The sequence below is a fragment of the Harpegnathos saltator genome, unplaced genomic scaffold (genome assembly GCF_003227715.2).
Source record: "Harpegnathos saltator strain DR-91 unplaced genomic scaffold, Hsal_v8.6 scaffold672, whole genome shotgun sequence".
In the NCBI taxonomy this organism is placed as follows: Eukaryota; Metazoa; Arthropoda; class Insecta; order Hymenoptera; family Formicidae; genus Harpegnathos; species Harpegnathos saltator.
Window position 1 is genome coordinate 40,125 of NW_020230507.1, and position 14,618 is coordinate 54,742.

A 14,618-nucleotide genomic window follows, 5' to 3' on the forward strand; every position below is an offset into this window, starting at 1 on the left:
GTCTGTACGTGCAGCGCAAGCTACAAGCCTTTCAAGGGCTACTAGCTTTAACAAAAGCAACGTAGATGCTTTCTACGACAATTTGACCATTGTCATGGACCGTTATAAGTTTGAGCCACAAGATATATATAATACTGATGAAACAGGCATAACGACAGTCCAAAAGCCAGACAGAGTGGTAGCTAGACGTGGTGCTCGTCAAGTAGGGTCAGTAACTTCAGCAGAAAGGGGTACATTAGTCACATTAGCCTTTGCGGCTAATGTCATTGGGAATGTAATTCCTCCATTCTTCGTCTTCCCGCGAGTGCGTTACCAAGATCATTTTATCAGGGATGGACCAGTAGGATCTGCTGGAACGGTAAACCCCTCTGGCTGGATGCAGGATAAAACATTTATACATTTCCTGGAACACTTCAAAAAACATACAATTGTATCTCCTTCACATAAAGTGTTACTTGTGCTCAATAACCACTCATCACATATTCATATCAACGCACTGGACTTTTGCAAGAAAAATGGCATTGTCTTACTATCTTTCCCTCCCCACTGCTCTCATAGACTCCAACCGCTTGATCGATCTGTGTACGGCCCTCTGAAGAATTCACTTGATGCACCATTTATACGTGTAAAAATCCATATAATATATATACATATACAACAAAATTTGAAACCTACCAAAAACTTTTAATTTTTATTATTTTTCAACATTTAATTAACCACTATATCTATCTCTACTTACCATTGTTAAAATTACTACACATATATTTATCATATACTTTTCCCCTCCAGTCAGCTTCGTCTTGACTGATAATTTCGCCACAATATTCTGAGATGAATTCATTCTTTGCTGCTGATCTTGCAAATTGTAATAAAGTATATCTCAAATTATAAAGACCATGTTGCACGCTGACATTTTTTCAAGATTTAGAATTGATTTGGAAATGATCTGCACCATATGTTTGGCAAAGATCCAGATCACATTCCCTGACAGCCAGATAACAAGGACACTGCTTTGTATTGCATTGCGCCTTACACCTACACTCAGGAAATCTGTTCTGGCATTCGTTGCTGCACTGATAAAACTTCTCGCAGAAGATTTGTGCTTGTATACATGGGCATGAATTATCACACTGACAGCCGGAATGATTACAAGGTGCAAAATTGTGCACGTGATTAGCACCTATTCATTCAAATGAAACGTACGAATTAGAGGCAAGATGAGGGGATAGTATTTAACATATCCGAGTTCTTCTTAACTTGTAACTTCCGGCAATGCATAGACCACAACCGATGCTTTTTTCTTTTTTCGCGGCGGTGTGAAGTCCTTGAGATTTTCTATAGCAGGAATGTCCGAAGCTTCTTTCTGCGCAAATTCGTAAACTTTCTTGCATGTTTTTGTTAATAATCATTTTTGTTAATCATCATATTTACTTCTTAATCAATCACTGATGTTTAATCAGAAAATATCCTAATCAATCACTAATATATCCCACTGATGATGATGACACTTCATGTATGTATATATATAATATAATATTCTTAATTAATCACTGATGTTTAATCAAAAAAATCCTAATCAATCACTATAATACATATCCCACTGATGACGATGTACCGATGTTGCGTACTTAACCCACTATTTCTTCCCAATGTTGCGTATACGCAACACGAAGTTTAACTTCACAAAATGCAGTCAAAATGAACTTATTATCACAATGTAACACTTCGTGAAAAAAAATAATTACTGACGTCAGTAATTAATTAAACACTTCGTGTTGCGTATACGCAACATTGGGAAGAAATAGGTTAATGTATGTATACTACGTTATAAAAAGATTGAAGAGCCATCTCTCTAGACAATCAAAAAGCACCTCTCTCTCACTCTCCCTCGCTTGCTCGCTTGCTTGCATTCGCTGCTGTCTGCTCTTCAGCGCTCTCGTAGCGCCCCTGGTGTCGGGAAAGCAATGTGCACGTTTTGCCCCACTCCTTTGCGTCTGACGTTTCTTACTGAATCGAAATTTTCCGTGATTCAGAATTTATCTTAAAATATCTCCACTTAGATACAATGTACACAAAAAGCACAAGAACACTTTTCTTCCTATTTTTGAAGGCCGAATCGATTGGGTATAAAAAAACCTCGATCGGTTCGGCCATTGCTGAGATATGAAAATCTCACCTCATTTCAACTCGTATAATAGGCATGGTGTGCCTCTTGACACCAGGCTAGCTATCATAGCCTTCAACTCCAACGTGGCAAATCGTTGACCTAAAGATTTTAATACCATTAGAATTTATTTGCGATGTAGAAATATAGTATCTTATGAATTACCTATGCAATTTCGTAACCCTGCGCTGAACGGTACATAGGAATAAGGATGACGTTTCTGTATATTCTCTGGTAAAAATCTGTCTGGATCAGACTTCTGGATTCAGCCAAAAGTTAGGATTGTGATGAAGGGTATAGATAAAAAGATGCATCGTTGTACCTTTTGTATTATATATGATTCTGAAAATATCAGTGAATATACTAAAGTCTTTTTTTTACAAACAGCGAGGAAAAATTTAAATCACAAATATATCTGTATATAAATTTTATGGCATATAGATCCATTAATTACTCACGTAATTTTAAATCAGTGATGCAAATGCGCGATATAAAATTAACGCTGGGATATAATCTTAATGATTCTTTTAAGCATCTCTCCAAATATGGTAGATTCTGTAACGCATTCATCGTAAGCTTCCCATTATTTTCCTGCATCACCTCATTAATTTCATCTCTTACACGATCCTGCAAACAAAAGTTTATACAATACACATCTTTGCGTCTATATTGATTGTTAAATCGGAATTGTTTATATGTTTCCAGAATATTTATAATTTCTAAAACAGTCTTCATAATTAAAAAGATCGAGAGAGAAAGAAACATAGAGAGAGAAATACTAAGAAATTTACCGAGACGATCTTTAACAAACTTAAAATTCCCTTCAATTATTTGATAAAACTGATTTATAAATATTTATAAAATATATAAAATTAATATATAAGACAAGTTTAAATAATCGTATATATATTGGCAATTTATCATTGGTTGACGTTATTGCAATAAGTTTGTTGCGAGATTATTTTAAGATGGGAAAAGTACCTGAATATCCTTATGTTCAGCTAATAATAGTAGACTAAAACATAAACTTGTCGCCACAGTGTCATGACCCTGTAATGATAAGAATTTCTTTCCGTACAATTAATCATTGCATACGTGAATAATAATAATTATATGCTGCAGAAAGCACGCAGATAAAGAACAGTCCGAAAAAATACTTCTTACTTATAGTTTCCAATAATCGCCATTTAATATGCATCTCGTTGTATCATAATTACTATTAAAAGTATTAGCTTACAACATATATTAAACAGAAATACAGCTATATTCTTGAACAATTTTACAAAATGTTTACCTCCAACACGAAAGTGTCAATTTCTTCTCTGATATCTGAATCAGTCAAATTACCGTTGAGAGATTCTGCTAGCAAAATGTCCAACATGGCCATTCGTTTCTCTTTCACTTAAATAAACATAAAATACGTTATCTGTGCAAATGAATTTCATGACATACAGTTATTTTATATAGGAAACATACTCCCTATTACTTCTTCATTTTCTGTTTCTGTGTTATTTTCAAAGTACTTCAAATATCGTCCTCCGGTTTCTTCATGATAATGTTTTCTATTTGCAATAATCTACAAAGTCAACAACAACAAAGAACAACAAACTACAAAAATCTACAAAGATAAAGAAAAATATAATTCCAATGTTATTTATTTCAACGCTTCTAAAAATATTTCTTAATTAATATTTTAACAAATCGATAATTTTTATTTATATATTTGCAAGAATGTTTTTTTAAATGTCCAAATAATGTAATAACGTCTACATAAACATACTCACTTTCTCAGTAAATGAATGCAAGATATTCAAATACTTTGATTGTGTAGTACTCAGTGATGTTAAGTTAAATATCGTATCATTGAAAAGCCATGGTTTGAAAAACCTAAGAGTAATTGCATAAAATTAGATATGTTTAAGAAAGTAACTGTATCACTTCTAAATAATTTAGATTGATTTCTTTTAACTAGACATTTATATATTACTTATTGAATACAAGTTTACCCATATGGTGAATAGTCTGCCGATATTGTTGAAACTGATCGAAGTCGCTCAAAGAAATACCCATGGAGGTTTCTGGAAATATACTTACCAAAATTAGGTAATTATCCAGTTTAGGGGTTCCGCCTTAGAATTCGATAAAAATAGACTCAATCAACGCGTTTTTTAATAAGGAGCAACTTTTTCCTCCGCGAAAATTGTTGCTCTCTACTGCGAAACGAAATAAAAATAGTTAAAGTTGACTGGTATAATAGGTTAGGAAACCTGTCATACAGACTAAAGGTAGCGACATGAGTATACTCTGTGGTTACGTGCGCATGCTCTGTGGTTGCGTGCGCATGTAAAAAGTGCGCTAATTTAAAATCAACACTTCTCTCTGTACTTATGTGTCATTTAGAGTTCAACGATAAATTAATATATTTATTAAATCTTCACCTTACTAAATAGATGAGTCTATAATATACTAAAATTAATGAATACAGAAAAGATTATTATTATTATTATTATTATTATTATTATTATTATTATTATTACTAAATTCCAAAAGATCCAACAAAGACACAAAGATCCAGGACCCCCTCAACTAAACCAACGAATATTGTACACTCATTAATTTAGTAAAGCAGAAAATTTTAGTACAATTTTAATAAGATAAATTTAAAAAATTAAAAATAAATATGGAATCGATAGTTACGATCTTTAATTGTTAATAACTTTTTTTATGACGAAACTGATAAGTTAATGACATTTAATGAAAGATATTTACCTTATTAAAATTGTACTAAAATTTTCTGCTTTACTAAATTAATGAGTGTACAATATTCGTTGGTTTAATAAATAAAAATGTCTCAAACATATATACACACACACACACACGGGGGGCGCGAGGGGGGCCTTCGGCCCCTCCCTCCCGCACCCACCCCGTCCTCGTTGCGCGTGGAAAGTTGCGAACCCATCCGGAATCTTGACAGGTTTCCTAACCTATTATACCAGTCAACTTTAACTATTTTTATTTCGTTTCGCAATGAAGAGCGACAATTTTCGCAGAGGAAAAAGTTGCTCCTTATTAAAAAACGCATTGATTGAGTCTGTTTTTATCGAATTCTAAGGCGGAGCCCCTAAACTGGATAATTACCAATTTCTCAAAGCAATATTTTAGTTTCATATTTTTATCTATTCTAATTGCATTGGCTAGAAATAAGTCCAAAATGCAACGTGCACTGTCATCTGCATGAGATGTACGGTCGCGGACATAAAAATTGTCACTTTTTTTTTAATGACTTTCGGGACTCATCCCGACTCGAGAAAGAGATGAGGGCTGCTGCTCCGCCTGCGGAGCACGCCTGCGCAGTAACTCAACGAAAGGCGAGAAATGAAATATACGTGGTATGACATAAGTATGTCAACAATCATTGCGTTCAGCGGAGAAAACCGCTCAGTGAGCGATTAGTGACTAAATAAATACGATTTCACTTAAAATTTAATATACATAGCTGTTCAATACCTTGCAAAAGATGCATTCCCATTTGAGTGACTTGCGCTATGTATCTATCCCTCCGCTACTGATTTTTCAAAATGTAAGAATTGGGTGCGTTCACGACACTCAACAGTTGAGCAACTGTTGAATAATTCGTCAACGTTATTGGTCTGAATGTAAGGATCTAACAGTAAGGACCAATAGTCACTAATCGCTCACTGAGCGGTTTTCTCCGCTGAACGCAATGATTGTTGACATACTTATGTCATACCACGTATATTTCATTTCTTGCCTTTCGTTGTGAGTTACTGCGCAAGCGTGCTCCGCAGGCGGAGCAGCAGCTCTCACTTTCTCGAGTCAGAATGCGTCCCGAAAGTCATTAAAAAAAAAAGTGATAACCTTTATGTCCGCGACCGTACCATACTATACCGCGTATGAAAACAGCCAACGACAAGTCGTTATATTTCTGAGCTAAATACAGTAGTTGCCGATAATGGCATAATCGGTAAGTGCATCTTGATGACAATGAAATCTAATCTGTTCTTCTTCGAAGATCTTTTTAAACTGGAAGACATGGTCACCGACGAACCATTATCAATTATCAACCATTTAAGCCAGCGACACGCGGTGTTTTGTTTTTATACTAGATTTAGTAAGATTTGGTAACATTAGAAATGTACCAATTAAAACTTAGCATATTTAGTATAACTAAACTTTATCAAATTCAGCACAGAAACAAACACCGTGTACCGTAAGCTTTAGTTAAAATTCAAACTTTCTTGGTGAGCTCCGATTTCCGAAGTTCAACTTTAATCATTAATATCTTAAAAATCAAAATGAATTTGATGAAACACTCGAATATAGATTAAATACTTTTCAATTTAGTTTTATTATATTTAATTGCATACAGATTGGTTGGCGTATTTATGAAAATATTAATGTAATCTGTAAACAGTACATTTATAATACAAAATGTTCAGCTGAAAAGAGCAAACTTCTATACAACGCGTGTAATTCAGTTGCAACATCGCGTTCACGAGATGGCACTGAATGCTGTAAAAAAGTGCACTACATCCTCAAACTTCTGCTCTATCTAGTCGTCACTGAACAGTGACAGTGCTTTCTATACTTTAATTGAAGAAAAGTCGCGAGTTCCGTCTGCCAATTGATTAGTTGTGATGTTTGCAGTGTATATATCGTGATCGAATTACCATAGCCTACAAGCGTAATCAGTGCGTATCTAATATACTAAATCGTGTAAAAAGGATCGACAGACATGGTTCAACAATACCAATCGCCCGTTCGAGTTTATAAGCATCCTTTTGCTCTTGTCATGATGGTCTGTTTGTTATATTATTCAGCCTTCAAACTTAGCAGTTATAAAATATTCATTACATTCCATCCCCTGTGGCCTTCACAGTACACGTGCTATATCCCATCTAATCCAATAACCGATTCTTGTCATAAATACCCGTTTTAAACTATACAGAAAAACGGTAGAACAGTAGAAAAGCAGCATCATTCTTTTAAATATCATACCTTTGTCTTTGAGTCATGTAATGTGCAAATCATTTAATTATTTTTAAACAATTTTTTATTCATGAGATACTGCTTATAGTAATTACTGCATATAGTAATACTGCATAATAATAAATAATAGACATATCATAGTATCGTGTACAAAGTATCATATGCAAATGGAGATTATATAAAATCTTGTTTTTTCTAGGCATATGAGCGTAGATTTCCAACATGTCCACAGATACCAGTTTTTATTGGATGTGAAGTTATGTTAGATGAGGAGAGTAAGGATGGTGCAGTTAGAACTACAGAAAGACGGTGTAAATTAAATGTCGAAGCACCTTATATCTTAAAGAAGGTTTGTCTATAAGATCTATATATTGAGTAATATTTCTTATCATATTTGACTTTATAAAAAATATTGTATAGTATCTTCCTTTCTTTCCATGTGAAATCAAATATATTTGTAAACTGATAAAAACAATTATATTATATATTAATAACTAATAACATTATATATTAAAATATTTGTCATGTTTATAATATATTATTTATTTCAGATAATTGGTGTAGATTTTGTATATTTTATTCAAAGAAACATTTTAGATAGACGCAATAATGTTTTAGAAATAGAAGCATACAATGAAAGCTTTTCCTCTAGAGTCACTGTTATTGAGAAATGTAGATATTTTGTAAGTATAATATATAGATCTATTGATTTTTTATAATATCTTTATTTTCTCTGTATTAAATAAACTTTATATTAATTTGTATATTCTCTATATACTTTAAGTTACATAAGAATTAATAAAATTAATATGTTTCATATTAAGATTCATCCTGAAAATCCAGACTGGACTTGCTTTGAACAAACAGCAAGTTTAGATATCAGAAATTTCTTTGGTTTCGAAAACTCAATGGAAAAATTGGCAATGAAGCAATATGCTCAAAACATTGCTAAAGTAAGATATTATATTTTGTGTCATGCAAATAAAAATCATGATAATATAATAATATATTAACTGTTTTTATTAAACATAATTTGTATTACTTTTTGTTTTAATTGAAGGGTAAGGAAATTATTGAATTCTTCATAAATCAGTTAAAGGAAGAAGGCATTACTTATGTCTCTCCATGGAAAGATTCACAAGAGAAATCACCTGAGGAAGAAAAGTAAGTCTTTAGATATTTCATATTAAAACTTAAATGCATTTTGATTGCACAAATCCCATGAAATATTAATTATAAAGGGACATCATGGACGCAAGCACTTCAGACATCAAAAGCACAAGTGGTTATTTGTGTAAAATAATGTTTAAAATTTTCGCAAATGTAATATCTTATAATTTTAATTTCCAGCAGTAAACATTTAACACATTTTACCTAAATTTATACTAACAAATTATATTGAGCAATTATTTTCGGGTCTGCAATGGTTACTTTTTTTATATAGGAAAAATATGGATGAAAATAATGAATTATATAGTGACAAAGAATTATGTAATGTCGACAGTAAACTGCCCAGCAATAGAGGTACGACATTTGGCATATATATGATTCTATACATAAGTGTAGTCACTATGTATAATAAGTAAATGATTGATTGATGTGTGTAAGAAGTAAGTGATATATGATATACATGATGATGGTATGTATGATAATGATTGTGTATAATAAGAAATTTATTTTATCTTTCCATTCTTCATTTCAGAGATGCAACTGTCTTCAGATTACATAGAGAGATATCTAGGTAAACTAGACATGTTACAGGAAAGCAAACTAGTCCAACTCAGACATAGCATAGAGGAGTTAAGGGGAAGTTCAGTACCAGGTTATGCAACTCTCCTACGGTTTCTGCGTGCCGCAGAATTTTCAGTCGAAAAAGCTAGAGAAATGTTGACACATTCCTTACATTGGAGGAAAAAGCATCAGATTGATAAACTCCTGGATGAGTATGAAATGCCACAAGTGACTAAGGACTACTTTCCTGGTGGCTGGCATCATTTTGACAAAGGTAGTTACTTAATAGTAAAAAAAGTAGACTGTCGAAAATGTCAAATGTTAGACTGTAGACTAGGCTATAAAAATTAATAATAAGTCGATACGTTAAAAAATGTACGTCATAGTACAATACCTTCTATTTATATATACCTTTGATGTAGATGGACGACCCTTATATATCTTAAGGCTCGGTCAAATGGATGTTAAAGGTCTACTCAAATCGATTGGGGAGGATGAATTATTATTACTGGCAAGACAATTTCAATGTTTTAAAATCCAAAACTATTCTAGAGTTATTTAATAATGTTCTTGTTACAGGCTCTACATATCTGTGAAGAAGGTTTGCATTTGATGGAGGAAGCCACTACTGTTTGGGGGCATCCAGTTTCACAATGGACTCTGTTAATAGACTTGGAAGGTTTAAATATGCGACATTTATGGAGACCCGGAATAAAAGTACGGGAGTTTTAATGAAATAAGTAGCTTGCATCTAATTACAATTAATTTTCCAAATGTAATTTACATTAGCTATAAGATTATAAAAGCTATAACATTATAAATGAAATTATAATATTGAGGCTAACGATATAAACTTATCTGATTTATTCTAGGCATTATTGAGAATAATCGAAATTGTTGAAGCGAATTATCCAGAAACAATGGGAAGGGTTTTGATTATACGTGCGCCTAGGTGTTTTCCTATTTTGTGGACACTTATCAGCACTTTTATTAGTAAGGATTTTAGTTACACCAATTTAACTAAATAATAATTAATTGTTAAATATTTCCTTATATTAATCATATATATTATAACTTTAGACGAGAACACCAGGAAAAAGTTCATTTTCTATTGTGGTACAGACTATCAAGAACAGGGGTCTGGAGGTCTCAGTGAATATATCAATCAAGAATTTGTTCCTGATTTTCTCGGTGGTTCCTCAGAGGTAAGACTAAAACAAAGTTAGTGATAATTATATATATTTATAAAAAATAATAATATTATATAATTATAATATAATATTTAATATACGCGATTGAAAATATGGACATTTTTACATTAAAGGACATTTAACTTATATATAAATTTATTATATATTATTAATATACAGTTTAATTTATTTATATTGTTCTTTCTTACGAAAAAATAAATAATGTACCACATGTAATGGTGATTAATGTCAGAATAATCATACAAATTTTCTTAATATATTATTATTTGACAATAAGTAGACATTTTACACAAACTTTTGATACTGAGAAAAAACAATAGTGCTGTTTTTAATCTTTATATACATACTGAAGTAACATATCGCATGTTAAATACTAGGAAATGAATATATGCGAAGTCTATAGTATGGTACCTCGAAGATTTTACATTTTCGACGCAACCGTGAACAGCGTAAGAAAATGATATGAAATTTGTGTTGTAGAACTTGCTTTCTGCAGCTAACTGGCTTTAGTGAAACACAGACGATGTGACGTTTTTATACTTATTCAAAATGCACATTATTGTATATTATCATATTTGAAATACCAAAGAAGTATTGGTTATCAAATTATGTCATTCATAACATCATCAATTGATAGATATGTAGATATTATTTGTGTCGTGATGTCCTTATCTCTATCATACATCATCCACGTATTAGTTCGACACAAAACCAGATTATGCAAGTCATCTATAATATTATAATTTTTCATTTATATATATATATATATATATATATATATATGAAAAATAAGATGTTAAGAAGGGATTTTATATATTCCATCAAATTTGGATACAGTTATTAACCAATTTGGATTCTACAATCATATCATACGCATATATATTCAAGCACTAAATGAAAAATACACAGTAACGTTATGCACATGAAAAATTAGGTAATTTTGCGTGCTAGAGCTAATGGAATTTCAGAATATCTAATAATCAGGTTAATCAGAATATTTTAACGGAGGTTAAAATTATATTGTCAAATATATATATATAGTTAAATTATATAATTAGATTTTGTACAAATTTCATAAAAAATATCAGATATCTGAAATTTAATTTGCTATACAATAAAATGTGTTTAAATATTTAGTAGTTATATACTAAATAAGTATAATGTATGCTTATAAAATTAAAACTTTTGTCTTTTTTTTTCTAAACATTAGACATACATAATGGATGGAGGAGTAGTGCCGAAGAATTTATACAGACTAGACTTGGAGGGTACCACTGGTGAACACGAGCACAGTTTATATCATTCCATTAGCTTAAGCCGTGGCCAAACTCATCACGTGTTCATTGAATCTGATGATCCAGGCGCAGTATTGACATGGGACTTTGACGTGATGCGTCATAATGTTGTCTTCACGGTGCTTCACAAATCGAGAAATAGTGGAAATGGTGCAATAGCAGGTAACTTTATACACAAGAGGCAATTTTAAAATGAAACGCACTTTGATGAAATGTGCGAACAATTCAAAATGACAATATAATATATATTATATACACATCATATTGATGAATATTGGTTGTTCAATAGAAGTTTCAGAGCTTGCAGTAGGTGGTGATCATGATATAGTGATTGCAAAGGAGCTAAAAGATAATTTTGTTAAAGTTGAATCCAGTGTAGTTTGTCACGATGGGGAGAGTATTCAAGTATGTATTTTGCAGTCGAATATTGTCTCTACGAAATTAATGATCATTTCGATATTACAGGGAACTCATATCATGCAAGATGCAGGTACCTACGTATTACAATGGCAAAATCAAGAAGACCAAACTGAATTTCTTCCTTCTATTAGTTCTCATAAGGCTCAACTTATGTATTTTTACGAGACATTGCCATCTGCGCATTATAGGTATTTACACAATGCACATATAGAATGAGAATTTGCATATATTTTTACATTTAATACATTTATTTATAGTTATAATTATTTATAGTTACAGAAAGTTTACATATAGCGTAATTCTGTACCTATATCTTTACTAGATATTTTTTTTCAGGGGTTCGATGATGAGCCTACAATCTGCAATAAGCGGACGATCAGAGGCTAGTTCGTCCTTATCCAGATGAAAAATGATGGATGTGAACGTGGAAATGCAGGAAACATGAGTGTGATTCATTAACATTTAAAAAAATATATGCTATGAAAGCATAAATCTCATAATAATATTTAAAGCGACTAAAGTGCGATTCAAATTTTAATCATTTTGATATTTTATCTTTCTTTGACATGGAAACTTCCATACACATCACCAAGTCTAAACTGCTGCAGGAATTCAATTCTCAAGCCTAAAATACTCACCTCAGTAATTGCATAGCCAATGTTATCATATAATTGTTAAACAATGATACAGTGTATAATAATGTTGTCTGTTTAAACATTATTTTCATATATAAACTAGATCTCAAAATGAAATCCTATACATTTGATAAATTATATTGCAATATAAGAAACAGGAATATCTTGCAACAAGAGCACGTTGTAATTTCCAGCTCTAAAGCGAATAGTACTGCAAAGTATGCAACTGCAGTTAATGTATATTAATTTATATACACATACATATATATATATATTTATATAAAAAAATTCAAATAACGAAAAAATGTTCTTCCTTTGTGAAATTACATTTTACTCGTATCTTGTCTTATGATACAAGATGAATATGTGTAAACGAATTTTTGTAGAATTATAACAAAACATTCCATTCCATCATTGATCAATAGAACACACTGTGCCACATTTAGAATATTTTTCGCATACTTCCACGAATCTTTTAATGTAGCATGCAAAAGAATTAGCAAGTTACATTAGAATCTCAGAACAAATAATAGCTTAAAATATATAGATTAAGTTTAAACGTTGTGATGACGCTTTCAAGCTTAGGGAAAATAGCTGCCTAAAAATTAATAAACACATGTAATATGTTTAAAAATTTGTGTGCCAAAGTGTTTAAATTAACGAAAAATACTTTTAGTACAACTGGAGAAACGAATTATAAATGAAAATAAGAGAAAATTAATTTTGAGATAACAATATACTGTTACAGAATACAATTTATGATCATTAAATATGAATGACTGTTTTGACAAGAAAATAATACTTCAATGTGTTATTGTTAATTTTCAGGTAGCTTAAAAGATTATATCAATAAGCATAATATTTACATAAATTATTTAACGACGAATATTAAAGTAATTAAGGTTATAAAAATTGATTAATTCTAAAATGCAGGATATTATATTCATAATATATAAATATTGTAAATAACTATAGTCAATTACACTGAATAACGTAAGAACAATGTTATAAGTGCTCATATATCGATGATATTGTATCGAAATATAAGCAAAAAGGAAGCTTTTATATAAAAAATTGTCCATAATCGCCAAGATATAATTTGTGAGATCATCAAGTGTTCTACATATTAATCAGCTATATTGATGAACAGAAACATTCTTCCAGCGTGTTCTTAACAAATTTGGTCTTGACGATTACTGATTGTAACCAATAGTTCAAGCAAAGAAACAACATATTTTTCAAATGGAGATTTTTAGAATAAACATAAAACATGTTTTTACTAGAATAGTATATAACGAAATTGTATGGCCGGCCACTTGATACAATATTACAAATTATATTTGTTAGATAGTTAATTAAAAATATCGCATTCACCGGTTATTTATCACTAGGATTCAATTTGCTGTTTTAAAATATAGTTGAATAGATGGCATGTGGGAATATGTAGTGCATTATTATATTGCATCCCGAAAGAAAAAAACATAAGATGCGTGTGAATTGATAAAATTTATATGTACGAGATGTTCGAAGTAAGAATAGTCAGAAGAAACTTGTAGAAATCGCAAAGAAGACACGTACTGCATTATTCGATAATCCAATATGTATCTCCTTTGCGACTAGAAATTATGCAACATAATATTGTGATTTAGAAAACGAGTAAAATGGAAATCCACCACTGATTTAAAGCATCACATAATGTAGCGACACGTAATTAATAGTATCGTTACTCCTATTGTCATCACATACAAGTTCAAGGCAATAAAATTTAAATGGTTTATGCAAAGTTTATTGTTATGAAATATAGATAACCCATTTCTGTCGTTTATGAATAATTATGCATGTGAAAGTTAAAGAATGCTTTCAGATTAGGATAAATAAAGTACAATGAGAATAGTTTTAACAATTTCTTTGGTTTTTTTATAACATAACTGTATTCTACAATTCATACAGTATAAGGGATATTTTTTGTAACCCGCACACATTTTATGCATACATTGTGCATACACTAATATATGTACGAAACATTTCAATATTTTTGACATTATTAGACTAGGGTATATACATATGTAACACACAGTTTCTCGGAGGTGTATATTTTTACATAAATCATGCAGGAACTCTCCATTTTTCCGTGATCATGATACCTTTAAAA

General features: G+C 31.2%; 2 protein-coding genes and 1 long non-coding RNA gene across 4 annotated transcripts; 1 reads left to right on the forward strand and 2 right to left on the reverse strand.

The window, feature by feature from the left end:
- Positions 1-1,264: 1,264 nt before the first annotated feature.
- Positions 1,265-1,533, reverse strand: LOC112589953 (uncharacterized). Its single transcript, XR_003113885.1, has 2 exons — positions 1,432-1,533; positions 1,265-1,380 (listed from the first exon to the last, which is right to left on the reverse strand). It is a non-coding gene; the product is annotated as an uncharacterized LOC112589953 (long non-coding RNA).
- Positions 1,534-1,924: 391 nt separating this feature from the next.
- LOC105183738 (cytochrome P450 4C1) lies at positions 1,925-4,051 on the reverse strand. The gene is given in 10 exon segments (XM_025305073.1): positions 1,925-2,007; positions 2,177-2,266; positions 2,330-2,418; positions 2,420-2,492; positions 2,495-2,506; positions 2,623-2,791; positions 3,146-3,214; positions 3,459-3,565; positions 3,641-3,726; positions 3,949-4,051. Coding segments are annotated over 8 exon segments (609 nt in total). The 5' UTR covers positions 3,642-3,726; positions 3,949-4,051; the 3' UTR covers positions 1,925-2,007; position 2,177.
- A 2,681-nt stretch (positions 4,052-6,732) lies between these two features.
- Positions 6,733-13,345, forward strand: retm (real-time). 2 transcript variants are annotated; one of them, XM_011142058.3, is made up of 16 exons: positions 6,733-6,983; positions 7,374-7,523; positions 7,726-7,857; positions 7,999-8,127; positions 8,235-8,338; positions 8,619-8,698; positions 8,877-9,179; positions 9,328-9,416; positions 9,485-9,622; positions 9,778-9,898; positions 9,986-10,110; positions 10,494-10,565; positions 11,327-11,573; positions 11,701-11,816; positions 11,877-12,019; positions 12,168-13,345. In XM_011142058.3, exons 1-16 carry the CDS (start codon positions 6,921-6,923, stop codon positions 12,235-12,237), a joined length of 2,082 nt encoding a protein of 693 aa, XP_011140360.1. In that variant the 5' UTR covers positions 6,733-6,920; the 3' UTR covers positions 12,238-13,345. The 2 variants fall into 2 exon arrangements, with proteins under 2 accessions (XP_011140360.1, XP_011140361.1); XM_011142059.3 differs by lacking the exon at positions 10,494-10,565.
- Positions 13,346-14,618: the final 1,273 nt, after the last annotated feature.